Here is a 27,011-nt window from a genome sequence, read left to right on the forward strand (position 1 = left end):
CTGAGTGCTAACCATTCCTGGCACTGTGTCCCCTGGGCGAACCGGATCACCCCCACAGGTCTTTCTGTGATGTTACAGCAAGGAGAGCCCCTGCCACATGAAAGGAATTCAAGAGAATCTGAGAAAGTGGTGACCGACCAAGCAGAAGCCAGATGAAATCTGGCAGCTCCTGGAGGAGGCAGCACTTCCCTGAGTTCAGAGAAGCTGCTGGGCCCCTGGGAGGGGCAGGCAGATGCGGTTCCTCCTCCTAGAGAATGCATGGTCCCCACTTTTTCCTTGCACCTCCCGGCCATCCAAACCCTAGTACCCCCACCACCCAGCTCTCTGGCAATTCCCTTCCCTCCTATGGGAGGACACCAGCCAAGGCCACAGGCCCACATGGGAGCCATGGGTCCTCCTGTCAGCACCAGGGTCCCAGCACCTTGCTTTGGAAGGGGCCTCTGAGGTGGGGGTGGGGGGTGGAGGTGGGTAGAGGTTGAGTAGGGATGTGGGAAGATACCAGACTGGTTTGGAGAGGGCAAGAGAACACCGCCGCCCACTCCCAGCAAGAACCAGGCGTGATAAGCTGCTCGGCTGGTGCCTAAAGGTCACTGTCCTGGTCCTGAGGATACCGCAGCGCATGCACAGACTGGGGGTTCCAAAAGGGAGGCTTACAAAGGACAAGGAGACCACGTGAGACAGTCAATCCTTCATTTTTCTCTTCTGCAACATTGGCATTGATAAAGACCCAAGTCAGCGACGGCCGTGGGGAGCGCCCCTGGGCTGCTAAGTCGGAGCAGCACATGGGGCTCTTTCCTGCTGCAGCGCCCTCCCGAGTTACCAAGCCTCAGCTGCCACCGCCCCTCTTACACTCCACAGGACCACCACAGGCAGCGGCCCAAGGGCCGGCCCGCTATGACAGCACCCTGGGCTTTGGGGCACTCATGGCGAAGGACGACCAGGGAACCATTCACGCTCTCCAAAAATACACAGTGAATGGCCATTAAGTGCCGGGCATTGTCCTTGGCACTGGGACTATGCTTGGCCCGCCTCAGCCACCACCACTGGCTTCCATCCTTGCCATCAGTCTGTTAAGACTCCCCCTGGAGCCTGTCCTCTGGCGGGGGACTGCCTGCACGAGACAGTCTGGGGAGCCTCTCCCAGAGCCCTCACAGCCCCCTCACCCTCACTGGGGTCTGAGGACTAGGTTCCACGTCTAAGGGACCGAGGGCCACATCCAGGCTCCAGAGTGAGATCTGTATCATCCTACCTCCTTCCTCAGCCCCGCCTGGGGCTGTCCCCTTGGGGATGCTTCTGGAATTCTGTCCTCTAGCCTTCAGCGCCTTGAGGAAATCACTCTTTCACCGGGTTCTACCCCCGAGGGTTGTAAAAACCGCCATTAGTGGCCTCCGCGGCCCCTCCAACATGCCCTCCCATCCCCACCGCGTATCCGCTGCGCCTTGCGCACTAATGCGCCTGATCCTTGGCGCCGGCGGTGGGCGCCAGGGCGCCGCGGTGCACGCGCTGGTGCTTGAGCAGGTGCTGCTTCTGGCTGAAGCCACGGCCACACGCGGGGCACAGGTAGGGCCGCTCGCCCGTGTGGTTGCGCCGGTGGCGCGTCAGGTTGGGCTTCTGGCTGAAGCGGCGGCCGCACTCCGGGCACGGGTAGGGCCGCTCGCCGGTGTGGATGCGCCGGTGGATGGTGAGCGCCGACCACCACGAGAAGCTCTTGCCGCACTCGTTGCAGATGAACTGGCGAGGCTCGCCCGGCGCGCTCAGGCCGGCCCGCGCCCGGCCCCAAGGCACACCCCCCGGACCCCGGGCCGGCTGGGGGTCCCGCGATGGCTGTGGCGGCGCCGACAGCCCCGAGGGCGCTTCGGGTGGCGGCTCGGAGTGTGGCGCTGCATCCCGCAAGGCGGGCCCGGGGAGCGGCGGCTCGGTGGCGGGGGCGGCGTGTGCGCGCTGGTGGGCCCGCAGCGCGGCGCGGCTCGGGCAGCTCTGGCCGCAGCTGGGGCAGCGCGCCGCCTGGGCGCCGGGCAGGTGCGTGCGCTGGTGCTTGAGCAGGTGCTGCTTCTGGCGGAAGCTGCGGCCGCAGTGCGGACAGGGGTGCGGCCGCTCGCCCGTGTGGTTGCGCAAGTGGCGCGTGAGGTTGGGCTTCTGGCTGAAGCGGCGGCCGCACTCCGGGCACGGGTAGGGCCGCTCGCCCGTGTGGATGCGCTGGTGGATGTTCAGGGACGACCACCACGTGAAGCTCTTGCCGCACTCATTGCAGATGAACTGGCGCTGCTCGCCTGTCCCCGCGGCGGCGGCGATCGCGGCCCGGGCCCCCGCCTGGCGCCACCAGCCCTGGCAGAGCCCCAGCCAGGCCCACTCGGGGCGGCCCCGCGGCGGCCCGGGCCGCGGGCGATAGCCCCGGCGGGCGGCGGCGTCCCGCAGCAACTCCTGCAGCCCCGCGCGGGCGCCCTGGCGGTCCCGGGCGTGCGCGCGCTGGTGGATGCGGAGGCCCACCTGGTGGCGGAAGCAGCGCGCGCACTCGGGGCACGAGTGGGTGGCGGGCCGCGAGTGGGTCTTCTGGTGCTTGAGCAGGTGCTGCTTCTGGCTAAAACGCCTCGCGCACTCGGGGCAGCAGAAGGGCCGCTCCCCTGTGTGGTGCCGCTGGTGGCGTGCCAGGTTGGGCTTCTGGCTGAAGCTCTTGCCACACTTGCTGCACGGGTACGGCTTCTCCCCGGTGTGGGTGCGCTGGTGGATCTTCAGCGACGACCACCAGCTGAACCTCTTCCCGCAGTCCAGGCACACGAAGTGACCCTCGCCGGCAGGAAGAGCCCGGCTTGCCAGCCCCGCGGCCTGCTCAGCGGGAGGGGCCCACCGTGGACCCCCAGTCTCCTCCTGTCCCCCCAAGGCCCGAGGCTTCCCCATGGTCTGGCATGGCGGGAGGCCCCGATGCTGCTGCCGGAAGATGTTTTCTTTATCCTTCTCGGAAAGCACGGCCTGCGGCCCCAGCGTCTGCAGCAACCACTCCGGCTTCTCCTGCTTGATCTTCATCACCAGCCCATCTCCTGCCAGAGGCAAAGGGAGAAAGGACAGGGAGAGTCAGAGAGTCATTCACTGCCCCCTGGGCTGGAGGGAAGTGCCGGGAATGAATGAATGAGAAAATGCGGTGGGAGGAAAGGATGCGGAAGAGAGTGTGGGAGGACGCGAGGGGGCCGAGGGAGGAGAGTAGGGATGGTAGAAAGGACAGAGAAAGGCTGCTTGGGATGTGCTGAAGGAAAAGTGCCAGAAAGGAAGAGAAGCTGCTGTTCCAAGGCCAAACCGCCACCCCACCTTTTCCACCAGGAGGCCCTAAGGTGCAGGGAAGGTCTTCCCACCCAGGAACAAGCAGAAAACGGCCATGCTTCAAAGCTTCTCATTCTTTTTCTAAAAGAATCCATGCGCCGCCGGGAGCTTGGTGAGCGAGTGCATGGCCAGTGCCCCCACGGTGGGGTGACCACGCCCCACTTCGCAGCCACGCTGGCTGTGGCAGCAGCCACTGGGCCCAGCGTCTCACCCTCCTCCACCTTGGCTGTTAGGCAACTCCACCTTTCTTCAACAAAACCAAGAACAAGAAAGCAGGTCGGAAAGGTCGGAGCACCCAGCAGAGGTGCTGTCCTGCCCTAACTAAGCCCCGCGCACTTCAGTCTCAGGAGTGCCCCCCACCCACTACCGCGAACCTACCTCTCAAAGCGAGCTCGGTTCTACTGGGGTGCTTTGTCCCCCTTTCTCACCGCCCCACACCGTGACGGGAGAGGCCTGCGACAGGCACAACAGACAGATTGTAGGATTTGTAGGAAGGTTAAAAGCTGCCGAAACTAACGGAGGAGTTAGAAGTCAAGACTACGGCTGGCCTAGATGCGGTGCTGTGGTTGGAGGATGCCGTGCTGTGGTTGGAGGCCTCGGGGGATCTGGCAGTGTTTTTGTTTTCGTTTTTTTAAGCAAGAGAGAGCCCAGCAGTGGAGGGCGGAGGCAGAGGGAGAGGTCGAGAATCTTACACGGGCTCCACAGAGCAGGATTCAGGGCTCTATCTCACCACTCTGAGATCAGGACCTGGGCGCAATCAACAATCAGAAGCTTAACCCACAGAGCTACCCAGGGGCCCCATTGTTCCCCCACTCAATCTGGGTGCTGGTTTCACGCACATGTTCTCTTTATATGAATGTATAAAGCTTGTCACCTGTGCACTTTTCCGTGTTATACTTCAACAAAAAGTTTACATTTAGTAAAAAGTAGGTGAAATGAAACAGTTGGGAACAAAAAGAGAAACTTAATTCTGGTATTCAAAAGACAACAAAATAAACCCAAGGGAGGTAGGAAGAAGAAATTAATAGATAAATGCAGAGACTATAGGGTAAAGGAAACATAGAGATATAAAAAGGATTCTGAAAATCGTAAAATACTAATGCATAAATGTTGTATGAATTTGAAGAATCTGTATAAAATGGATGATTCTGTGAGACCATATAAATTAACAAAACTAACTCAAGAAGAGGGGGGATAAAAGAAAGAAAAGTCCTAAGAGAGAGAGAGAAAAGAAAATTAACCTTTTACCTCAAAAATGGGTAAGAAGCCCCTTAAGTATAAGAACAGCTTTTACAGGGGCGCCTGGGTGGCTCAGTGGGTTAAAGCCTCTGCCTTCCGCTCAGGTCATGATCCCAGGGTCCTGGGATGGAGCCCCGCAGGGGGCTCTCTGTTGGGGAGCCTGCTTCCTTCTCTCTCTCTGCCTGCCTCTCTACCTACTTGTGATGTCTGTCTGTCAAATGAATAAATAAAGTCTTTTAAAAAAAAGAAAAAAGAACAGTTTTTACTAAAACTCCAAGGGAAGCATTAGCCCAAGCTTACAGTGACTGTGGGGGAGGAGGGGGGCCCACAAGCTAGCGCGATCCAGTGTCAACAAGGGCAGAGCAGGCAGGAAATTATAGGTTTAGCTTTGAAAGCAGACACCAAAAACAAACAAGCCAAAACATTGGCAAAGCAAGTTCAGCAGCATTAAAAGAACAACAGATGACCTTGCTGGGCTCTTACCCAGGAAAGCAAAGATGGCTCAATATGTTCATGACATTGACTTTCTAAACAGGAAAAACCTGACACAATCTCAATCCATGTAAAAATGTTGTATGATCAACTCCAACATTTCTTGGGGGAGAGAAGGAAGAAGGGCTGGAGGGAGGAAGAAGTAAGTTCTCAGCAAACCAGGCCTAGGAGGAAACTCTCTTAGGCGGACACAGAACCTAGACTAGAAACCCCAGCAGATATTATAGCCTAAGGGCAAGGGATTAAAAGAAAAATGCCAAAGAGCCATATATACATGGATGTGAAGATTCCCAAAACATGTTAAAACAAACTAAAAATAACTGGAAAACAACGATCAGTCGTCTGACCCAATTTATGAAAAATAACACGCTGGCTCTCCACGTACAGACACAGGCGCACTCGAGACAACCCACACGGAAGCCCGGCGGTGGGCGCCCTGCGGACGATAGGGCCGATAAGGCTAGATGAGAGAAGCCAGGAGGACCCCCACTTTATCTGCGTTGTTTGAATGTGTATAAGGACATTCAAATATTAGAAGTTTAAAATCTTAATATCTGCATTGTTCAAATTTGTTGAGAATATTCAAATATTAGAATTTTAAAATCTTCAAAATGTTTTAAGAAATAAAAAGAAAACCTCACTTAGAACCTGGCAGGTTCCGGGGCCAAAGAGCCCAGCCACCCCTCCACAGCCTCACTGGCCACCACGAGGACACATTAGAAGATGGGGTGGCCACGGGGATGGGGTGGCAGGGTGGGGGCTCAGAAGTACCTGTGAGGGGCCAGTTTTCCTCCCGGCAAAACGACCCCGGGAGGCCTCCCCAGGTGCTTGGTTGTGAGAAATCACTTTAGCAGGAGTCACCATCTGAAGATCAAAGTGGTGATTCTAACTGCACATTGGCAGGAATTGAATACCCAACTGTAATGAGGGTACTTGACTATCAGCGGGTTTTAGATGCCCTGAAAAGTTGGCCAGAGAAAGTACTTAACGGGCTAGGTGTCCACACTAGCAGTCAGGTAGTGAACCCAAAATATACTCAGGTAAGCGGGGCATCGCTGTCCTGAAGTGACAGGCTCCCAATTATGTCCCGGAGCCCCCACAAAAGTCACTGCCTTGCTCTGATTAAACCTGACCTTGATGCTCATCATGGTGGCTGATGGCTGGGAAGGCTCGCCATCTCTAGCCAGAAAGATGGGCCCGGCTGAAAGCCCAGAGAACATTCCTGTCCACTGCCATCAGGCCCAGAGCATACACAAGTGACTGGGTTGTGTGTAGGCCCCTCTGACACGTGTGCACAAGGACTTCGGTCCTGAGGGATACCTTCCCTCAGGGCTCAGGTATTAACACAAGGAAAAGAGACCTTGGCCTGCCTGCTGAAGGAGTCCTAAAACATAGGTTTGGCTCCTCTGTCATTATCAAAAGGATAATTTTTTAAAAAATTATAAATGGTGGGGCACCTGGGTGGCTCAGTGGGTTGAGTCTCTGCCTTCGACTCAGGTCATGATCTCAGGGTTCTGGGATCGAGTCCTGCATTGGGCTCTCTGTTAGCACATAGCCTGCTTCCCCCTCTCTCTCTGCCTACTTGTGATTTCTCTCTCTCTGTCAAATAAATAAATAAAATAAAATAAAAATTCTAAATGGTTCAGATAAAACACAAAGGTGCTCAATGGGGAGCCACCGCTCAATGGTGACAGTGTCTGAGGCGATGGAAATGTCCTGGAGATTGTGGTGGTGCCTGCACAATCCTGTGAAAGTACTTATACCACTGGCTCCTGCACTAAAACTTGGTTTAAATGGTCAATTTCACATTGTGTATATTTCATCACAATAAGAAAACACACATAAAATAAATAGAAATTAAAAGGTGCTTAAAAGAGGTAAGCTCATAATTATCTGAAAATGTGGCCATCCAGAAAGAGTCCCTCGCTCCCTCTGTAAGGCTGGCCGCAGGTGCTGGGAGCGGCGGAAGGCCCGGAGCTGGCAAGAACGTGGCTGCGACCCCAGGGGCGCCCAGGACCCCGCTGCCTCCATCCTTCAAAGCCGGTGTTCCTCCACCTCCTCTCTAAGACACCAGAGCAACTTAGAAGCTGCCAGAGGTGGGGAAGAGGGCCCTGGCTGACCCCATCTCTCATGCCTGAACCAGGAGTCTACTTGTGTTTCCATGGGAAAAGGTTCCTTCTGCCAAAACGTCTGGAACCACCCGCCCTCGGTTTTACTGTAATTATGGTAACATCAGCCTCTCTTGCTCTCTCATACACATACCCTGGGGGTTCCCAGGTTTCAAACTGACATGGCAGTGGTGGGGAGCTGGCTTGGGAAGTGGGGTGACTATGCTCCCTGAAGTCCGTGTCAGGACCCGGCCCCCAGGATGCGCGGTGTCCATGTCTTGCCCGCCCCCGCCGAGCTGGATGACTCGTTCCTTTGTTACCCTACTGCCCGATGCTTGTCTCCATCTTGGGTTCGTTGTGGTGGTTATTCTGGGAAGGTTGGGGCTCTGGAGTCCATGGGACAAGGCCCCTGGAGGGGAGGGGAAGTAAAGAAACCAGAGTCATTGACCCAAGGGGCAGCATTCCGAGGGACAGGCTGCCCCGCTCCCAGGCCCAGAGCCTTCCGGCAGCAGGGTGCTGCGGGGGCCGGCGATGCTGGGGGCTGGGGGGCCTCGTGCCCAGAGCACAGGCCTGTCTGCTCACAGCAGCACCTGCCTGGCAGTTTCCTCCCCACGGCCCATGAACTCAGAGAGACCCCAGGAAGCTTCCATGGACTAAACCGAAGGCACTTTCCTGATCAAAACCCAACAGGGACCATCTTACCGAGAGGTCTGGTTTTCAGTGTTAGCTCAGCGTGACCACCCACAGTTAGCAAACGCCTCCCTTGCCCTCCTGGCCTGGCTTTCTGCACAGGTGTACGCACACCCTCTGCCTAGCGAGGCCCCATGGCCTTTGGTCATTTTCTTAGCTCCCGAAGTCTGTCTTCTTTGCTTTCTTCGACACGACCTTCTACCTCCTAGTCCCGCTCTGCAATTCAGCAGTGCACAGGCTCCTAGTGAGGGCAGCACCTCACACTCAGGGGGAGGACAGGGGACAGGGCGGGGAAGACGGGCCTGGCAGAGGAGGCCGCAGTGGGATCCCACCTGTCCCTGGACTCCCTTACCTGTGCTCGCACCAGCCAGGCCACACTCCATCGGCAGAGGCCTCCCGGGCACCAGCGCTTGCCTTGCTATCTGTGGGGGAGAAGCGGGCAGAGGAAGGAGAGCTGGCCAGTGGGACAAGGACCAAATGTCCCCCCGCCTCCCCCCGCCATCTCAGAGAACATTTTCCCTCTTTATCAAGAGCTTCTCTGTCCCCGACCTTGGTCGGAAGTGCGGGGCTTTTGTAAACTTGCACACATACCTGCTAGGCAGGTCAAACAGGCATTATTCCCATTTTAGGAGGACGAAACTGAGGCCAGGGAGGGCCCCTGACATGCCTCGAGTCACAGAGGCAGCGGAATGGTGGTGCCCAGGAGGCCCCAGCTCTTCCAACTCCCAGACCACAGCCTCAGGCCTGCGGGCTCAACATCATCGGGGGAGGGGAGGGTGCGGGGGGGGGGGCGGTGACAGATGCGCCCCAGCTAAGCCTGGAGACCCGCCTGAGTGGTCGTGGAGATGCCCGGAAAGGCAGGGCTCTGTCTCTGCCTTCAAGGTCCTTCAAGGTTGCACCGGTCCCTACTGCAAGCAAGATCACACCTAGGCCATCTGGGGGACCCCAGGGAAGAGTTCATCCATCCGGGGCTCACCTTTTTTCCTTGTTTTAATGTTCAAGGTTTTGGACACGTCCTAACTGGCTCATTGTCCCGAACAGGTCAGCTGGGGGGGCCCAGGCTCTTCCCCAGATCCCTGCCTGGCCCTCGCCTTTCAGTCTCTGCCCCAGTGTCACCTCCTCCAAGTGGCCCTTCCTGTCACAACCCTAACCCCACTTCGTATTCTGGTGCAACGCTTTCCGCCACCTGACACAGCATGTACTTGTCTGCGTACCCCTGTCATCTCACTGCTGAACGCCCCGGCCTGGGACACAGCCCCCGCCCTGAGGACGCTTCCGGGGGTGGTGTGTGGCCTGACCGCTTGGCCCGCTGACCTGAGCTGGCCTGGGGGGCAGGGGCATCATTTTCTGCACTTGGTGCCGTGGGCTGCCTCTCCTGAGGTTGTTCCACACATCTGGACCCCCTCGTGCCCACACTCGCCAAGGCCCAAGTGAGGATCCGCGGCCCGTGTTGCCCCCAGCCCAGGTGCTCAGCTCCCCCTGCTGCTACCAAGGGGCTCCTCCAGGTCCCTCAGGGCTCTCTGCCCGGCCACCCCGAAGAAAGCCGTCTGCTCTTGCTCTCCACCTCAGGCCCTCAGGAAACCCCATCCCAAGGGCATCCCCCCTTCCCAGGTTCCAACAGCCACTTGGGGGGGGGGCGGTGTGTGCCGGGACCCACGCCAGGAATCTAGGCCCTACCAAGATCAGGGAATCAGGGCAAATATGAATTTTAAAAAGAGAGAAATCGTTTTCCCTGGGGAAAGAGGGAAAGAAACTCCGACCCTTTCTTTTAGAGCATTTACTTGCGAAAAGTTGTCATCGTGAATTTCTCTCTGCCCCTTTGAGAGAGGCATGGAAAGCTTTTCAAAAGCTACACAAGCCTCTTGCCAGTTTTAGAACCCAGGCCTCCTTGAAATGTAAACACCAAGGGAGAGGGTGACCCAGTGGCGGGGGGTGGTTGCTGACTTCCATGGGGCAACTTCCGGGCTCCATCTCCCGTCGTAAGCATAGGAGACCGTGGCCAGGTGCATTGAGGATGCACTTCGGGTCACAAATGGTGCCCTCGGGGAGTCCTCTTGCTTGAGGACGAGTTGCGCTCTGTCTGGTGGCAGGCTGTGTCTGATCTCCTGGGCTGTGTCACTGGGTGGGGGCGCTGGCGGCAGGGGACCTCCTCCTGCTTTCCTAATCTCTTGTGCGCATTTCTATCTGCTTTCCCACTTATTTGAGTTAAACAAAAATAGAAAACAAAAAACTTCTCTTTCTCTCCTCCTTTTGTGGGGAGCTTTTCAGAGTTGGCAGTAGATTTTGTTTTCAATTCTATTTCCCCACCAGGGGTCTGCTGTGCACCCCTACTGTGGCTTCGTACAGAGGCTAAAAGCTGCTCGTGGTGCAGAGAAAAAGCAGGCAGGAGAAGAGGGGAGGGAAAGACCCAGCAGGCGGGCACCGATGCCACCTCTTCCAGCCAGGTTACTGTGTGTCCCACACCTTGGGGTGGCCTCTCTCCCACTGGAGATTCGATGTCCTCCTGAAGAGGGTCGAAGGACTGGTGAAGGGGGAGGCTACTTAATTCAGGAAAACTCAGAAGGTCCAGAGGACCGGGGCCACAGTTCAGGGTGAGGACAGACGGTAGGGCCTTGACCTTATTCACAAAACACCCACACAACACAACAAGGGGCCTCTTGAGCCCAATCAGATGGGTCCTACTTGGCCCATTCTGTCCTCCCAGGGGTATTAGTACGTCCTGTAAGTCAGCTCCGGTGGCAGGAAGGCTTCAGTTCCCGGTGAGTAATTCACAGCGAGCCACAGAGCAGCTCCCTGTGTCCCTGGGTATTCTGTCCCCACCACACCAGGGCTCAGGGTGGTCCCAGTCAGCACAGGAATGGGAACAGAGGGGAGGGGACCCCCATGGGCCCCAGGAGAAGAAGTAAGAAATGAGAGGGCCGGGGACAGAAGAGGCACAGAGGACAGGAACGGGGGCAGGCCCGCATGTCTTGAGGGCACCTCCCACTGCGTGCTCAGGCGGGCCAGCAGGTGTCCTACAGGTAAAAACCCCAAGAAAGCTGAACAGAGGGGAGTGTCTACGTGTGGCCATGGGTCTGCAGGTCAGCCAGGCGACCGTTCCTCTTCTGCCTCTGCCCTCTACGCTGTCCTGCAGGCCCCTTCTGGCTGCCACTCACCGCCCCCCTGACCCTGGCTCCCCCGACGTGGCCTGGCACGCAGGCTGCCCAGCAGAACGCCCCCGCCGACACAGAAGGCAACAGGGCCGAGCCGGCTCCCCCGCGGTGCCCACACTGAGTCTCGGAAGGCTGCCTGGCCTCTCATCCCCGTCTCCAGCGACCTCTCCACTCCTGGCCCAGCAAGTTCTATGGAGGGTGGGACACACACAGGGGCTAGGTCTTGGGACAAGGCCCTGGTCACTTCCCCCTTCCCGGCACCTGGCTCTGGGCCTGGGCCTGCCCTCCCCGGTGAGGCTGCAGTTGGGGTGTGAGCCCCCTCTGAGAGGGGCTGGGGGGCGGGCGGGGCAGCTGCTGGCAAACCTCTCCGTGCACAAAGGGAGGACTGTGCCCGCAGCAGGTGGTAAGGTCTGGGGGCAGGGGAAGGTAACAAAGCGGCTTTGCTCCCAGCAGAATCCTGGGGGCAGGGCGGGGAGCAGATGGCAGCTGGGCCGAAGAGAAAGGCCACAGACAGGAGGGGCAGCACAGGGACGCATTCCTGTCCCCCCACACCCTCCCAACCACGGCCCCTGGAACTTTCCACCAGCTGCGCACGACCTTCACAGCGCAGGCCACAGGCGGAGCAGGGGAAGCGGATGTCACCTCATGTGTCCTTTGTCACTGGCAGAGCGGGGACTGGCCCCATGCCCCCACCAGGAGCTGAGGCTGGGAGGGGTAGCATCACCCCAAAACACGGCCCACAGGCCCAGCTCGCAGGCCCTCCTCAGCCACGAGCTCCCACCAGGCCCACACCCAGGTCCTCAACAGCCACCGCTGCACCCCTACACCAGCAGCCCCCTTGCCCCCACAGGAAACCTCAGGCGGGGGTCCTCTGCCCCAAATGCTCCTTCCACGTCGAGCTGACCGCCTGTGCCACACCAGCGAGGCTGCCGTGCGTCCTGAATGGCTCACCTTTCCATTAGCCACATCTTTCCAGCCCCTCAGCTGGTCTGACCCCATCTTGTCCACAGCGCATGGCCCATCCCCCCGCCTCCCGCCCCCCACCCCCCCAGGCTCTAATCGCTCTAATCTGCCTGGCCCACTCCCCACTTTCTTTCCGTGGGAGTTCCTGGTTCCCTGCAGGCAGGCCCTGCTTCCCATCTCCTTGCCCTGACCCCACCGCGCTGGCTCACACAGGTCAGATGCCCAGGGACCCAGACTCAAGACTGTGGCTCAGGACAGCATTTGTAACTGGGTGGCCCCACTCAGGCTTGACCCCAGTGGGGGGTGCTCTCAGAGTGCTCCCTACGGGCCCAGGTTCTGCTGCTCCTAACCTCACTTACTGAGGGGCATGGGGGACAGCCCTGAGGTCTTGATATTGACTTGGCCATGGAAAGAAGGGTGCTCAGCCAAGACCCCCGTTCGGACAGGGAGAGGGTCCCCAGCCACTGCGCACCAAACACTTAGCAGGCATCGCCCATTTCCTCCTTCACAACCAACTCTGGCTGAGGAACCACGGCGCCCAGAGTTAAACCATTTGCCCCAGGTCACACAGCTGGTAAGAAAGAGAGCCAGAACCAAACTGGGGTCAACCTGGCCCCACCAGAGTTCCTTCTTGGGGACCATGTCGCCTCCTAGAAGAAAGTACGGGACTTACCAAACCTTAAACAACCCTTCCCTTGTTTTCTATCCACACTTGATTATTCAAATTTACATAAGTTGACTTTTAAATTCAGATTCTCCATCACTCCTGGCAGCATTTCAAGCGCGCTCAACGGCCTCATGGAGCGCGAGCTCCCGCAAGGACAGCCGAGGACATTCCTAGGTTCCTGAAGCCTCATGGGACGGCCCTGAGCTTGACCATGGGCTCCAGGCAGACAGGGGCCTTGCTCCGTTCACAACCACACCCGGCTTTCTTCACTTCACAAATGCTGCATTTTTTTTTTTACAGACTGAAGGTTTGTGGCCAGTCTGCGTGGAGCACGATTTTTCCCGACAGCCTTCGCTCACTTCCTGTCACTGTGTCACATTTTGGTAATTCTCACACTATTCCAAACTTTTTTGTTATTACCATATTTGCTAGGGGGATCTGTGATCAGCGATTATGACCTGCGGAAAGGCCAGATGATGGACAGCACGTTCGGGCAATGAAGTATTTTTTAACGAAGGCATGTACGTTGTCGGTGTAGACATACGGCTGTCGCACACGCAGCAGATACTGTATCGTGTAAATAAAACTCGCATGCATCGAGAAACCCAAAATCCACTTGATTCGCTTTAGCGCAGTATCTGCTTTCCTGCAGGGGTCTGGAAACGAACGTGCTATCTCCAAGGTGTATCTGTTGAATGAATGAATGAATGAATGAGTGAATGAGTGAGTGAGTGGAGGAGGGAAGGGAGGGCTCCTCTGGCCCCCGTCCTTGGTCACTGATGACAACCATCTAGGGACAGGGGGATGGTGTTTTCCGCTGGGAATCCAACTGCAGTCACTGTCAGTGGTGTTTCAGGTACAGTACGCGGGGATGGGCATCTGAGGAGAAACGGGGGTGAATGCTAAATGCACAGACACATCCGGAAACAATCTTAGCTAACATCTAACACAGCTAAGGAAAGCAAGGTTCAGAGCGGCAAAAACACAAGAGAGGCTCCTACATACGGGAAGAGCTGCAAAACTGGATGTAAAGTACAGAGAAGCTGAGACCTTCAGAAACCCACAGACCCGCGTGCAGACCCACAGACACCAGCGCGTGCAGGCACGAGCCACAGGAGCACGACACAAGCGGTGCGCCCGTGAACACGGGAACGTGCATCTGCGCGGGACTCCGCTACGCTCCCAGCTGGCCCCTGCTCCAAGAAAGGGAACTCAGGGAGCCGGAAGCGAGGCAGTATGATCGAGGGACAGTCACCACCTGTTAAGTACCCCAGCTGTTTCGGAATCTTCAGAGGCCCCCAGCACGTACACAGTCACCCCAAACTGCTCCCCGATGTGAGCGGGCCTGGCAGGAGGAAGAGGGTGTGTGTGGACTTTCCTGTTGGGACCATCTCAAGACCACACACCCCTCCCTGTATAGGTCACTGGACCCTCAACAGCCCTGGGAGGCGGGAGTCTGGGCTACATGCATGTGCCTAACAGGGCAGGAGTGGAGGGGGCTGAGTGGACGGTGGTAAGGGAAGTAGGGCTGGAGGCTGGGGGCCCTGAGCGCCAGGCAGGGGGGCTGGACTTGAAGCTCTGGACGCTGCTGCTGGCCTAAGGCTCAAAGTCTCAGCTTCACGGAGGGGAAGGAGGCAGTCTGTCCTCTGTCATGCCCCTGGGCATACCAGACCTCCAACCTTCCTCTTGTTGAGGACACACATACCAGTGGCTTTAAAATGTTATCAGAAACACAATGCAGCTGCCACCGGGGCCCCAGGAGACCTGCTTCCCATCTCACATGGCCCCTGGGCCCACAGACAAACAAGCAGGCCCAGAGGCCCTAGCTCAGACCAGGGAAGTGTTGCTGCCACCACCTAGAGGCCCGCCTTCTCCCCTCACCCAAGCATGAGCATGCCCAAGGTCCTTCTGGGCCTCCCAAAGGACTCCCCACCCCCTCCAGGGCCTCCACCCCATCTTCCTCTCCCCTCACCTGCCCAGCTCCCCCAGAACGCCTCCATCTTCTCCGGCTTCCCCCAGATGGCACCCAGCACTGGACCAGGGGTCCCGCGCACCTCCCGCTACGGCCCTTCTTCCAAGCCCTGCCCCTTCTGCCTCTTCTGCTCCAGCACCTTTAGACCTCGGTCTCCCAAACACCGCGGCCCTCAGTCCTAGGACAGGGGTCAGAGGAGCGAGTGGAAAGGACGGGCCATCATTCCACAGAAATTCTTAAAATTATTATTTGGAAAATACTAACACATATTCCTTCGGATAGACCTGTGCTCTCAAGCAAGCAGGGAAAACGGTGGGAAACATTCACAAAGTGCAAGACGAATTACTTCTAGGTCACCCCCGCCCTGCCACCCACATTATAAGAACTGTACCTCAGGGTTGCCCTGGTAAGAACAGCCCAGTTCAATGACCTCAGGCTGCTTTCACCGGCATCAGCTGGGAACCAGGTCCACCGACAGTGGGGGCAGCTGCTGTATCCTGTCATGCCTGCCCCCCTCCCAGAGGTCCACGACGTAACCCCAGGCCCAGCACCTCTTTCCAGCACTTCTGCCTCCGCGCGTCCAACATTCACCCTTTGCTACGACTGCCCCGCCTCCCCTCCCTAGCCCTGTACCTGTCCCTCACCAGTGGCCTCCACATCCCCAGCCTCTGCTCCCCCGTCTCCCTTTAGAGGGAAGAGCAGCATGCACACTCCTCAGCCCCAAGGTCCAAGACTCAAGAGCCCACCAGGGCCTGGGGACCCCTATGACCCGATCTGAAGGCAAGACATGAAACTAACTGCGGACAACACATTGAACAGATGTCACCTTCTCATTCATAAACACTTTCCACCGCCTTAGAGCTTAGAACGGGTAAGGACCGTCCTGCCCCCCAAGCCCCCCGCTTGCCAGATGAGGAAAGCAAAGCCCAGAGGTGATGCCCCTTGCCTCATAAAGAGTCAGACTGAGGTCTCCTTCTGCACACTCTGACCACACTCCTCCCTCCCAGCCATCGCTGCACTAGGAAATCTTGGATTCCTCAGCTTAACCCTCATGCCGGGCAGGGGGCAGGTGCATGGGGTTGGGGCACCAGCACCAAGTTCAGAACTTTGTCCTGGGTACCCCCTGCCTCTCCCGGGGGGACAGTGGTCTTCATCAGGCCTCTCAAATCCACCACCCCCTCTCACTGTCCAGAATACAACTGTCCCAGTGCACACCTGGGGAAGGCTGTACCAGTGCTGTTTTTAACAACTCCAAGATCTCCCACTGCTCCCCCCATCCAGTTCAGGCCTCACTTCTTCTTGCCCATAGACTGTACCAGTTTTTATAGCTTATCTTGCCCCTCCATAATCCATTCATCACCCAGAACTCAAAGCAATTTCCCCCAAATTACAGTGAGGCCATGTTACTACTTTGCTCAAAATACTTCCCAGTGGGTCCCCAGCACTTTCAGGTTCAGCTAGAAATTTCTTGGCAAGACCATTTAGAACCCACCTCTGCTTGCTTCTGCCTCCCAGCTCCCCCTTGTCCCAACACGTGACTCTCTGACCTTGCAGCATCTTGGCTGGGCTGTGACCAGTCTTGGAATACTCTTGCCCAGCTCTCCTCTGGCCAGCCTAGATCAGGGACCGCTCTGAGCAGGAAGCCTTTTTTGGATATGCCAGGCTCAGTTAGGGGCCCTTCTCTGTTTGACCTGTGTACCCACCCAGCCTGATACCACATACATGGGATAAAAATAATTTATGTGTCTCCACAGCAAGACGGTAAACAGCTTAACATGGAGTATTTCTCTCTCCCCAACACCCAGCCCAAGGTCCCATGTGTTGTAAACCATTAACAAAAATTTTAGTAAAGAAACACAATACAGAAATTTAAGTCCAAAACGGATTAGAAGCACAGAATCATGGAACCTTAAAGAGTTGAAGGGAGACTAATACCCTCTAATCTCTTCATTTTAAAGCTGAACCCAGGGATCCCAAAAAGAACCGCTAGCCGTGTAGCCTGGACGTGAGCCGGTCTCAAGGTCCTGGGCTCTGACCACACCCAGCCCCAGGTCTGACTGACCCCGACACACTCCAGGCTCCGCCCTGCCCAAAGGACGGGAGGAGGCAGCATCTCTGTTAGCCTCCCCCTTTAGGAGGAGCCCCCAGCTCCCACCCCCACCCCACTGAGGTCTTGACTCCTGTGCCCATTCTCCTGGGATGGAGTTCCCCCAACACACGCACACGCACTTCCAATTTCGGTGGTGCTTCCCCGTCATTGTTCGCCCTCGCAATCTTCATGGCCCCTCACTGAATCATTTATTAAGCAGCTACTCTGTGTCACCGTGCGGCGAGCCCTGGGGTTCCTGCCCTCCAAAAGCTCGGTCTCTCCGACACAGCCGACACAGCCCCGAACACAGGGACAGCGCTTGGGCAGAACGCGCCCGAAGGGACCAGGGGTCAAGCCCTCCGCTCACCACCCCGTCCCTCCCGCTCTCACAGGCCCCCTCCTGCTCTCTGCCCGGCCTGCAGCCCCCTCCCACGCACGGCCCGGGCCCCTGTCCCCAGGGGCTGTGTGGGGGTCGGGAAAGTTCGGGGCCGCAGCGCCAGGAGCTCAGGGGACCCCGAGACCCCCCGAGGCCGCCGCCAGCCCGAGGGTGGGTGGGGGCAGCGCGGGAGGAGCGGGCCGGGCGCTGGCCCCACAGCACGGTCCGTCCCTCCGCACGCCCCTCCCGCCCGGATTCGGAGGGACTCGGAGGGAGGGGACGGGAATAAATACCTTGACTTTGTGGTTAAGGTTAACGGGAACTGCCACCCCGGGGCGACTTGGGCACTGGGCTCTCCGGCCCCGCCAGTCCCGGGACAGGCGGGGCGGGCGCCTGCCTCTGATTGGCTAGCGGGCTTAGCCATCCCCGGGGCCGTCCCGCGGTCTGATTGGTCGCGCCGCTCAGATGACCAGCTCGGCCCTATCGGAGAAGCCCGCGGGGCGGCCCCTTTGTTCTCCTGAGCCAATAGCCCTGGTGGGCGGGCTGACCCCGCCGCCCGCGGAGCCTCGCGGGGGGGCTCCGCGCGGCTTTAACGCTTTGGCTGCTGGCGCGCGAGTGGAGTCCAGGGCTCCGAGGGGCGGAGGGGCCGAGGGCGAGGCGGCGTGCTGGTGACCGGACAGCGCCGCGGCACCCCGTACTTCCCCTCCGCCGCGCGCTCCCTCCGGCTCTGGCCCCGCGGACGCGCGCTCAGATGGATCCCGTCGTTCCGCAACTCTCCGTCCGACTCAGGACGCGCCCGCACCGCTCTTGGTGCCGGGATCCGGGAGGACAGGACGCACGAAGCCCGCTCTGGCGCTCACACCCGAGTGTGCATGAGACATGGTGGCACTTGGTACACCAGGTGTTAGGGTGAGAAGCTGTTGTACGGATCTCGCGGGACCCGAGAGAAATCGCCGTCCGCACCGCGCGCGGCGCTGGGCACGTCGTGGGCGCCCGATCAACGATCCTGGGGTCTCTATGAGAGAGACACGCCGAGACCTCGTTACACCCACCCCCCTCGCTTTCTTGTCAGGAAACAGCGGTCTGAAGAGGTCACGTTCCTGGGTGGAGTGTCCCAGCAGGGGACACTCCAGGGAGGGTCTTGACTGCTCCTGGAGACCTCCGGAAAAGAGAATTTTCTCTTCTACCCGCACTAATTGGAACCAAATGTTCTTTATGCCAACAAGGTTCCTCACACTGCTCCCTCCAGCCCGCTGGGTCAGCTCCCACTGGCAGGATTCTCTCTGGAGCTGCTGAGAAACTGCCTTTGGGACTGGGGGTTGATAAAGACAGAGCTGGCCTCTCTCTCCCTGAGACATCGACTGTGCAGCTGGTGGGCCTCGTTCTAGTGAATCAGTAGCTGCCTCCTGGGCATTGCCGTGGCCCAGCTATTGTTTGGTTCAGGACAATAGACACTGTCGGACTGAGATTCTGTCCGGTTTGCCACTAACTTTTGTGCAGTTTTTCTGTCTCTGGACTTTGACTTATCTGTAAAAGAGTAATTTCCTAGTTACATACTTACCTTTCCTGACTTTTGCAGGATCCAAACTGGTTCTGTTGTCTATAGAAGTATATGTAAAGTATAAAAGCCTACACAGAGGCCAGATACCACTAGGCCATCAACTTTTTCAAGAATCGGGTCCATCTCTTTATTTTCTAGAATACCTACTGAAGGTTTACCAAAGGCGTGTGGAATTCCGGTGTTCTGGTCCCAGATCTGTCACTGGTCATGAGTGAGAAAACCCACTTGTCTTGGGCATGTTTCCTCTACAGAGTGAAAGATTTCCTCCAGATTGGCATTTTATGACCAAGGGTGTTTCAAGGACGGAAAGAATGAAGCACATCTGGGATCCGATTTACATTAAGAAAAAAGAAAAGACAGAACGGGCTGGGGAGAGGGGAGAATGAAAGACTTCGGCATTTAAGAAATATATGTGTGCATTATTAAATTTTGACAAGATAATTGACTTATTGTAATTGTATTAAAAAAGTGGGCGGGGGGGGGGGACTGGACACTTCAGAAGTGTGGCTCCTGTCAGCAGAACTCTGACCCCTCCAGCCTAAGCAGTTCCTCCCTCAAGACTGCTGTCAGCATGTGCCATGCTGAGCAAGGACTTGGGGTCCATCAGGTCCTCTGAGGGACCCAGAAAGGACCCATGGACAAGTTCACTCTGTCCCAGCTTGACCAGCCCCCTCAAGGCCACTTCAGTGACTTCCCCTGAACTTTGGACCTCTCCTCACCATCTCTGCCCAAAAGCAGGTGCAGCACAGAACGAATGGACACCCAATGCCAGCTTTCCCCACCCCCAAGCATTTCCTCCAAAGGTCATCTTTCACAGTCAGAAACCCTGGTCAGATTCCTTCGTCCTTATCCTTTTCCCCAACCCCCAAGTACAAACCTTAGGTGCCTGAGGACCTGGCTCCTGCTCCCTGCTCATCAGCCCCAGACCTTGACCTACCTGCCTGCCCCCCCAAAAAACACTGCTTTCCTTCCCTTGAATCCCTGGGGTCTCTTAAAGAGACATACTGATGTGTGGTTTTCTTGAGTCAATGCTTCTAGTCTCTGAAAGATAATTTGCCATTAACTATAGAGGGTTTTTTTTTTTAAAGATTTTTTTAATTTATTTGACAGATAGGGATCACAAGTAGGCAGAGAGAGGAGGAAGTAGGCTCCCTGCAGAGCAGAGAGCTCCAAAGGAAGAGGTTTTAACCCACTGAACCACCCAGGCGCCCCACTATAGAGGTTCTTAAGTGGCTCCATGAAGGCATGAAGTAGCTTGAACCAATATGAAACTTGGAAGCCATCTGCTTCCATCCTGCTCGAGCCACTCACCCCCATCTCCCTCCCTCCGCTCATTATTTGTGTACACATATGTGTCCAGACTTGGGCCTGCTGGAGGTAAGGACAAGGTTTCATCTTGGTAAACCCCTAGTTGCCATCACAACATCAGGCATGGTAGGCATTTAATAATTATTTCCACCAGAGGTGCCTGGGTGGCTCAGTAGATTGAAGCCTCTGCCTTCGGCTCAGGTCATGATCCCAGAGTCCTGGGATAGAGGCCTGCATCGGGCTCTCTGCTTAGTGGGGAGTCTGCTTCCCTTCCTCTCTCTCCGCCTGCCTCCTGCCTGATTGTGATCTCTGTCAAATAAATAAAATCTTTAAAAAAAAAATTATCTTCACCAAAGCAGCAGCATATTCTGTTCACCCAGCAAACACGTAGTGGTGGTCAGGAGCCTAGGGTCCAGGAGTCAAGAGACGCGGGTTTAAATGGCCTCTGGTGATTACCAGTTACACGACCTTGAGCAAATGTTTTTATCTGTAAAAGAGGAGTACCTCCCAACCAGAGATTATGTGAGATCACTTAAGTAAACTTTGCATGGTGCGGCTCCCATAAACCGTGGTGGCTATTATGCATGGTGTGCACAGGCTGGATCTATGCAGAAAAAGGGCCTACGGATACCTGTCAAGAACAGGCACTCTGATGTGTATGAAACGGTGCAGGGAAGCATCAGCAGGCCAGCCAGGAAGGCACTCTAGGACATTAGGATCAGACCTTTTCCTCCGGATAACTGGCCCCTGCCCAGTCAGACTTGACCCCACAGAAATCTAAGTCCCTGCAGAACTAGCCCCACCCACAGGGTGCACCCAGCCTCCCCTGGGAAAGTAAGTAAGGTGCAAAGGAGCTCAGGTGGGGGCACTCCTCCCCTGTCGCCCCTCCCCCGATCCCAGAGCAGAGCTCCCTGCTTCTCTTTCAAACTACACAGCTTCCCAGGAGCAAGGAACACTCAGCCACCAGCTCTAAAACCAAATCTTTATTCTCTAGTTTGAAAAGGAGGGTGAGTGGTTGTTCTGTTTCATTCCAGAGAACAGAACAAGGCCCAATAGGTAGAAATTACAGGAAAGTGGATTCCATTCATTATAAGGAAGAATTTCTAACAATTAGAATTATCCTACAATAGAACCAGGGCCTCAGGAGGTGGGGACTCCCTGTCACCTAAGTGTTCAAGCAGAGGCTGGGCATCCATGACCTAGAAATGGGGAAAGGGAAGCTCGCCCCTTTCTGCCTGTCCGCCGACCCTCCATGATCAACGGGGCAGTCCTTCCCACCATGTTGAGCTCTGCAACGAGTGGAGGGTTGGGGGTGTTCAGACAGAAGCCTGGACAGGGGGCTGCTGACAGCCAGGAGATGGTCTAAGTGATGGGAGGGTGCTGCGTTGATCTCAGGGAGGGGGAGCAGAGCCGAGCACTAACAGTAGATGGGTCTCTCGGAGCCCCAGTGCCTATGCAGGGGCAGGAGGAAGGGGATGGGGTGGGACAGGTTAGAGCAGTGCGGCCTCACCTCTCTGAGCTGGAAAAGCCCCAGGTGCCGTCTAACAAGGCCAGCAGGTTCTCCCGGGTGTATCCAGCTGGTCCACTTTTCCTCCCAAGAGCTCATTTACTAGGGGACTACGCCACACCTACTTCCAAAAAAAAAAAAAAAAAAAAAGAGCTGAAGGAACTCATAATAAAAGACAAGGACATTAAGGCGTTTACACCAGAGGGGAAGGGTCTTCCTGGCCCCTGGTGGCCCCTCCAGCAGGAGGGCTCAAAGGGGTAGGTGGAGCTGCTATTGCTACTTTTCCAGGGCATGGGACAGTCAGGACGGAACCTCAGCAAACACCGGCTGGAGGCCGGAGTCCCGTGCTCCGCGAGCCGCTCCTGGTGCCTGGGGCGGGGGTTGGGGGAGGGGGGGACGGCTGAACCTCCCTCTCCAGCAGGGCCCAGCTCACTGGCTGCTCTCCCATCCCTTGCCTCCACCAAGGGCAACACAGGCCCCCCCACCCGCAGCCCAGGCCCACGGCACCACTCTCGACCACTCTCGCGTCAGTGACGCCCAGGGTACTCCGCCACCCCCTCGGCCTCCGCAGCCCTGCCCGCTCAGACGTCATGCTTCTTCTGATGGGCCAGGAGCTTCTCCTCGTCGTCGAAGGTCTGGCCACAGATGGCGCAGCAGAAGGCGCCGTCCCGGATGTGGCTCTTGCGGTGGGTGATGAGGTTGGACTTCTGGCTGAAGCTGCGGTCGCAGTCGGGGCAGGCGTAGGGGCGCTCGCCCGTGTGGATGCGCCGATGGGACACCAGGTTGGACTTCTGGCTGAAGGCCTTGCCGCAGTCCGGGCAGACGTAGGGCTTCTCGCCGGTGTGGATGCGCCGGTGGGCCGCCAGGTAGGGCTTGTGGCGGAAGGCCTTGCCGCAGTCCGGGCAGACGAAGGGCCGCTCGGGGGCGTGGTCGCGCCGGTGGGCCGCCAGGTGGCTGCCCTGGGAGAAGCGGCGCCCGCACTCCTCGCACGCGAAGGGCCGCTCGCCCGAGTGCACCCGGGAGTGCGCCACCAGGTGGGTCTTCTTGCCGAAGTTCTTGCCGCACTCGGCGCAGGCGAAGGGCCGCTCGCCGCTGTGCTGCCGCTGGTGCGCCCGCAGGAAGCGCTCCAGCCGGAAGCTCCGGCCGCAGTCCTCGCAGCTGAACAGGGACGGGGGCGCGGCGGCCGCGGCGGCCGCGGGCGCTCCGGGGTCCTCGGGCGGAGGCTCGGGCGCCCGCTCCCGAGCGGGTTTCGGCGCGGCCTCGGCGGCGGGGGGCTCAGGCGAGGCCTCCAGGGGGCCGGCCGGAAGCTGGGGGCTCCCCGTGCCGGGGACGCCCGGGGCCGACCCTTCGGACCGCTTGTGGATCTTGCTGTGGGACAGCAGGTTGGGTTTGTGGCGGAAGCGGCGGCCGCACTCCGTGCACGGGTAGGGCTTCTCGCCGGTGTGGATGCGCCGGTGTGAGGTCAGGTAGGGCTTATTGGTGAAGCGCTTCCCGCATTCCGGGCACTGGTGGGGCCGCTCGCCCGTGTGCACGCGGCGGTGGGCGATCAAGTTGGGCTTGTGCCGAAAGCGCTTGCCGCAGCAGGCGCACTGGAAGGGGCGGTCGACCGCGTCTCCGCCAGGCCGTGGGGCGGTCACGGCCGGGCGGCCCCTAGGCCGGGGCCCCAGAGCCTTGGCCGCTGCCTCCTCCAGGGCCTCGGCTACGTGAACCCGCTTGTGAGCGACTAGCTGGTCCCACTGGGCAAAGCTCCGGCCACAGTTGCCGCATATGAAGGGCCGGGCCTCCGGGGCTGGGGGGTGGCACCTCCGCGCGTGCGCTCGAAGCTGCTTCGGCCGCCAGAAGCGTCTCGCACATTCAGGACACGCGATGGGCCGCTTTGCCGCCGAGTGTGCTCGCAGATGCAGAACAAGGGCCACCCAGCCTCGGAAGCTCTGCCTGCAGAGGTGGCAGGCGAAGCCCAGATCTGGGGTGGCAGCCGCGTGGACCTGGCAGTGCAGGGCCAAGAAGGGCGCGTGTCGGAAGCGACGGCCGCATTCAGGACAGGGCAGCGGCAGCCGGGCCTGGCAGTGCCGGCTGTGAAGCCACAGGGCCACCCAGCCCGGGAAGTGCCTTCGGCAGTGGGCACAGCGATGGGCCCTACTGGGGGCTTGGCCGCCCGACTGGGCCACGGAAGTGCCTTGTAACCTCAGCCCATGGGGCTCCTTCTCCAGGGTCTGGGGCAACTTCTGGGAGGGCCCAGGGACCTTGGGCTGGGCGGGACCCATGGCCAGGGGGCCCTTGCAGCGCCGTTCCAGCATGGGTTCTTCCTCTGCTGAGGGTGGAAAAGCAGTGTCACTCTGGGGATCAACTTACCCTGCCCGGGTTCCTCCCTGGCCAACCCTAGGCCCGAAAGGAGCTCATCCCTCTGAACTCCTACAGCCCTTGAATCTGGACTATTCTGTCTGTTCTACATCATTTCAATCCTGCGCTTCTAGATACCATTTCAAGTGCATTTAAGTATTTACTAAGTATTTGCTAACCCTGGAAACTACCAGAAGGGAGGAACTCTGACACTTCTTGGAATCCCCCTCATGCCAGTCACCCAGTGTCTGGCATGGAGTAAACACTCCAGCATCGGCTGGACAAATATTCCTGCCTTGGGACTCATCAGAAAACGTGGTCGCCTCTCCCAGGTGCTTCCCTGCTGCTCCCCACTCGTTTCTATTTCCTGCCGCTACATTTGAACTTCCCAGCAACAGTGAGGCAGGACAAGACACGATGCTCCCAGTCTGACAGATGAAGCAACTCTGAGGCATAAAAAGGAGAGAGGGGGCTTGCCCGAGTGGACACAGTAAACCAAAAGCGGAACCCAGACCGGGGAACAGGCCTTCTAAACTCCCAGTCCAGTGCTCCTGCCTCTGCACCTGGGTTTGTAAAGTTCCCACAGAAAGAAACTCCCACGGCCTTTATCATATTTATCCTCTACTGGGCTCTGATCGAACCACAGGGGAGCCTTCTGGGCCTCTGTGACCTCAGTCGCTCAGGGTGGAAGCGGGAGAGCAGGAGACAGCAGCGCTCCTAGGGAACAGGAGGGGAGTGCTGGATGCTAAGGGTCAGGTCACGGCCTGTCCAGACTGTGCCCACACTCTGCCTGCCTGCCCTCCTCTACCCACACACATGATTAGGACATCGCAAGGAGAGCTCTCCCGAATCCAAGGAACACCCACAGCTGGCTATCCTCGGGGGCCCAGATCCCTGCCTCCCCTCGGGTGGTAGGGATCATTACCAGGGCAAGGCTCTAATCCCCGTCCGCTGCCAGGTCATGCCCCAACCCCACCAGAGGCTGCCCCACATTCCACTCTTCCACGGTGCCCAGGAGCCCAGATTCCTCAAGGAGAGCTTCCTGCAGCCACTGAGGGGTGGGTGGTGCGGAGCCTCCTAATGGACCTTCACTGCCAGCTTACAAGCTCCAGACACATCCTCAATTCCCTAGCGCCGGACTCCTCTCCAGGAGCTCAGACATGACTCATTCCCCATGGCCAGACTGAGCACAGGGAAGACGCTGGTATGGGAAGGGGGTCCTTCCCCCCTACAGGTGACTTCCTTCCTCCAGGATGAGGAGATCTGAGTACTGGGGCTGTGGAACCATTTAGGAACCCAACAAAGAAGGCCAGACTCTACCCTGGAGACCGTGGAGCTGGAGATGAGGCTTTTTCCAGCCCCTCCTGGGGATGTTCCTGGGGATACTTCTGCGGCTGCAGTGCCGGCTTCGGCCCACACTCTGGTAGCCCCCAGATGTCAGAGAAAACTGCAGCAGTAAAGACACCCCTACCCCCATGGCAGAGCTCAGACCTCTGAGTGCAGAGAGGCCAGCCTTACCTGCGGGGAGGGGAGAGAAAACACGCATGAGGCTCTGAGCTCCTCCAGGGCAGTCATCTTTGTGTCCTCGCCAGCCACCACCCCTTCCCCCATCCAAGACCCACACCCTGAGCGGCCCAGTGACCTTAATGGATACTGGATTAATCAATGAATGTGCCCCCTTCACCAAGGAAGTACACGACAGCGTTTGGGGGTCATTTCCTCCACGGGTAAGGTCACAGCATGAATTCTCCATGCTGATGGCCAAAGGCCGGCCGATGGCAGAAACTCTGGAATCCCTGCCGGCTCCCCTTCCCCCACCCTCCTCCCAACAGGAATTCCAGGCCGGGTTCCCAAGGGGCTGCGTAGGGCGAGCTAGTGTGTCCAGGTCTCCGGCACAATCCCCTTGCGCCTGTGGATGGCAAAAGGTCGCCGAGACCCCACACGCCCCTTTTGTTTACGCGCGTGTCCCCCGTCCACGTCGCGGACACACGGCTCCGCGCACTCCGAGTGGGCCCTTTCGGGTCCCCACGCAGAGCGCACCTCGCGGAGCCTGTGCGCAGGTGCGCGGGCTCGCCCCCCCATTCGGTCCAGCACTGCCCCCCCCAACACAGCGCACACACAGTCACGCGCCCGGCAGGTAGGGCCGCCCGCCTCGGGCCCCCGTGGAACCCAGCGCCCTGCCCGGGACGAACCTCTCCGGCGGGGTGCGCGGAGGCGCGTCGCGCGTCCATGAGGCCGGAACGCCGGCGCCGGCGGCCGCGCTCCCCACCCCGCGCGGCGACAGCGGCAGGTTCGAGTTCACAACTGCCAGGCCCGGGCCCAGCCCCCCCCCGCCGGTTCCCAGCACCACGTGACTACAGGAGCTGCCGAGGGTCAGTCGCGGGCTGGGGCCGGCGGCCGCGGCCGGAGGGCGGGGCGGGGCGGGCGCAGGGGGCCCGTCCCCTCCGCGCCCCCATCCCAGCGCCCTCTCGCGGGCCGGGCCGGGGGCGGCCGCCCGGATCCCGGCTCCGTCGCCATGGCGACCGCAGCCCGGATTTTCCGGGACGGGCCGGGCTCAAGTTTCCCGACCCTTTGTCCCTACGGAGGACGCGCGTCCCTGCGCGACCACGTGGCCGGACCGCCGTGCCTCGGCTGGGCCCGGCCTCGCTGGCTTCCTCCGAGAGGGCGCCCGCCGCCCTGGGGCCACTCGTCCGCGGGTGCGGCCGCCGCCGCCGGCCACCTCGACCCCCGGCCGCGCTGCAGCACCGAGTGATGCCCCCGGCGGGGCGCGGCGCGGCCGACGCGAGAGTCTGCCTTCCGGCGTGTTCACTAGCGGAGAAAGGAAAGGCCCGACCGGGTGAACTTGAGAAGAATGCCCCTGTTCCAGGAATTACCGCGAGCAGGCGTTCCCGGCTTCCCGCGGCCGGGGGCGCGGGCCTGGCCCGGGGGCCGCCCTGGCCGCGGGCCCTGTCGCTTGGAACCGCGCGGCCGCGAGGCGGCGAGCGGGGAGGCAGGTGCGAGCCCGCGCCCGTGACTCACCGCCGAGCAGGTGGCCGCGGCTTTGCGCCGAACGCTTCCTGGGTTTTCCGGGCTAGGACGCTGTGAAGTACTTGTACACTTTTCTACAAAGTCGATGTTAATCGTGCATTCATTTTTAAAACACTTAGATCTGTTGCACCAGTTCTATCGGAAATAGAATATAAAAATCTCTCCTACTTTTAGTTCCTGGAGTCATTACATTTCAAATTTGGTATGT

At 58.7% G+C, this 27,011-nt stretch overlaps 2 protein-coding genes across 14 annotated transcripts; both read right to left on the reverse strand.

Annotated features, from left to right (window-relative positions):
* Nucleotides 1-676: 676 nt before the first annotated feature.
* Nucleotides 677-17,473, reverse strand: ZNF775 (zinc finger protein 775). Of its 6 annotated transcripts, none has more exons than XM_082693543.1 (4): nt 17,354-17,463; nt 8,194-8,263; nt 7,306-7,560; nt 677-3,035 (listed from the first exon to the last, which is right to left on the reverse strand). In XM_082693543.1, the coding sequence occupies exons 2-4, from the start codon at nt 8,222-8,224 to the stop codon at nt 1,447-1,449; spliced, it is 1,875 nt and encodes a 624-aa protein (XP_082549669.1). In that variant the 5' UTR covers nt 8,225-8,263; nt 17,354-17,463; the 3' UTR covers nt 677-1,446. The 6 variants fall into 6 exon arrangements, with proteins under 6 accessions (XP_082549669.1, XP_082549672.1, XP_082549670.1 ...); XM_082693546.1 differs by lacking the exon at nt 7,306-7,560 and adding an exon at nt 13,168-13,311 and having other exon boundaries at nt 17,354-17,409; XM_082693544.1 differs by lacking the exon at nt 17,354-17,463 and adding an exon at nt 13,168-13,251.
* Nucleotides 17,474-18,105: 632 nt separating this feature from the next.
* REPIN1 (replication initiator 1) lies at nt 18,106-26,125 on the reverse strand. Of its 8 annotated transcripts, none has more exons than XR_014301308.1 (4): nt 25,969-26,124; nt 25,097-25,223; nt 21,440-23,747; nt 18,106-20,416 (listed from the first exon to the last, which is right to left on the reverse strand). XR_014301308.1 is itself a non-coding variant. In XM_082693538.1 (4 exons), exons 1-3 carry the CDS (start codon nt 26,005-26,007, stop codon nt 22,018-22,020), a joined length of 1,896 nt encoding a protein of 631 aa, XP_082549664.1. In that variant the 5' UTR covers nt 26,008-26,124; the 3' UTR covers nt 20,898-21,557; nt 21,991-22,017. The 8 variants fall into 8 exon arrangements, 6 of the variants coding, with proteins under 6 accessions (XP_082549664.1, XP_082549665.1, XP_082549663.1 ...); XR_014301309.1 differs by lacking the exon at nt 18,106-20,416 and adding an exon at nt 20,898-21,218; XM_082693538.1 differs by lacking the exon at nt 18,106-20,416 and having other exon boundaries at nt 20,898-21,557; nt 21,991-23,747.
* Between the last annotated feature and the right edge of the window lie 886 nt (nt 26,126-27,011).

Source organism: Mustela nivalis (genome assembly GCF_964662115.1).
Source record: "Mustela nivalis genome assembly, chromosome: 12".
In the NCBI taxonomy this organism is placed as follows: domain Eukaryota; kingdom Metazoa; phylum Chordata; class Mammalia; order Carnivora; family Mustelidae; genus Mustela; species Mustela nivalis.

Coding starts and splice junctions, on each gene's coding strand:
- ZNF775 (XM_082693543.1), bottom strand. CDS start 8,224: ATGGAGTGTGGCCTGGCTGGTGCGAGCACAG. Junction 7,561..8,193: donor CCTGGCTGGTGCGAGCACAG/GTAAGGGAGTCC, acceptor CCTCCCCTCCAG/GGGCCTTGTCCCATGGACTC. Junction 3,036..7,305: donor GAAACCTGGGAACCCCCAGG/GTATGTGTATGA, acceptor TGCCTCTGGCAG/GAGATGGGCTGGTGATGAAG.
- REPIN1 (XM_082693538.1), bottom strand. CDS start 26,007: ATGGACGCGCGACGCGCCTCCGCGCACCCCGCCGGAGAG. Junction 25,224..25,968: donor CCGCGCACCCCGCCGGAGAG/GTTCGTCCCGGG, acceptor TTACTGCTGCAG/TTTTCTCTGACATCTGGGGG. Junction 23,748..25,096: donor CCAGCTCCACGGTCTCCAGG/GTAGAGTCTGGC, acceptor TTCCACCCTCAG/CAGAGGAAGAACCCATGCTG.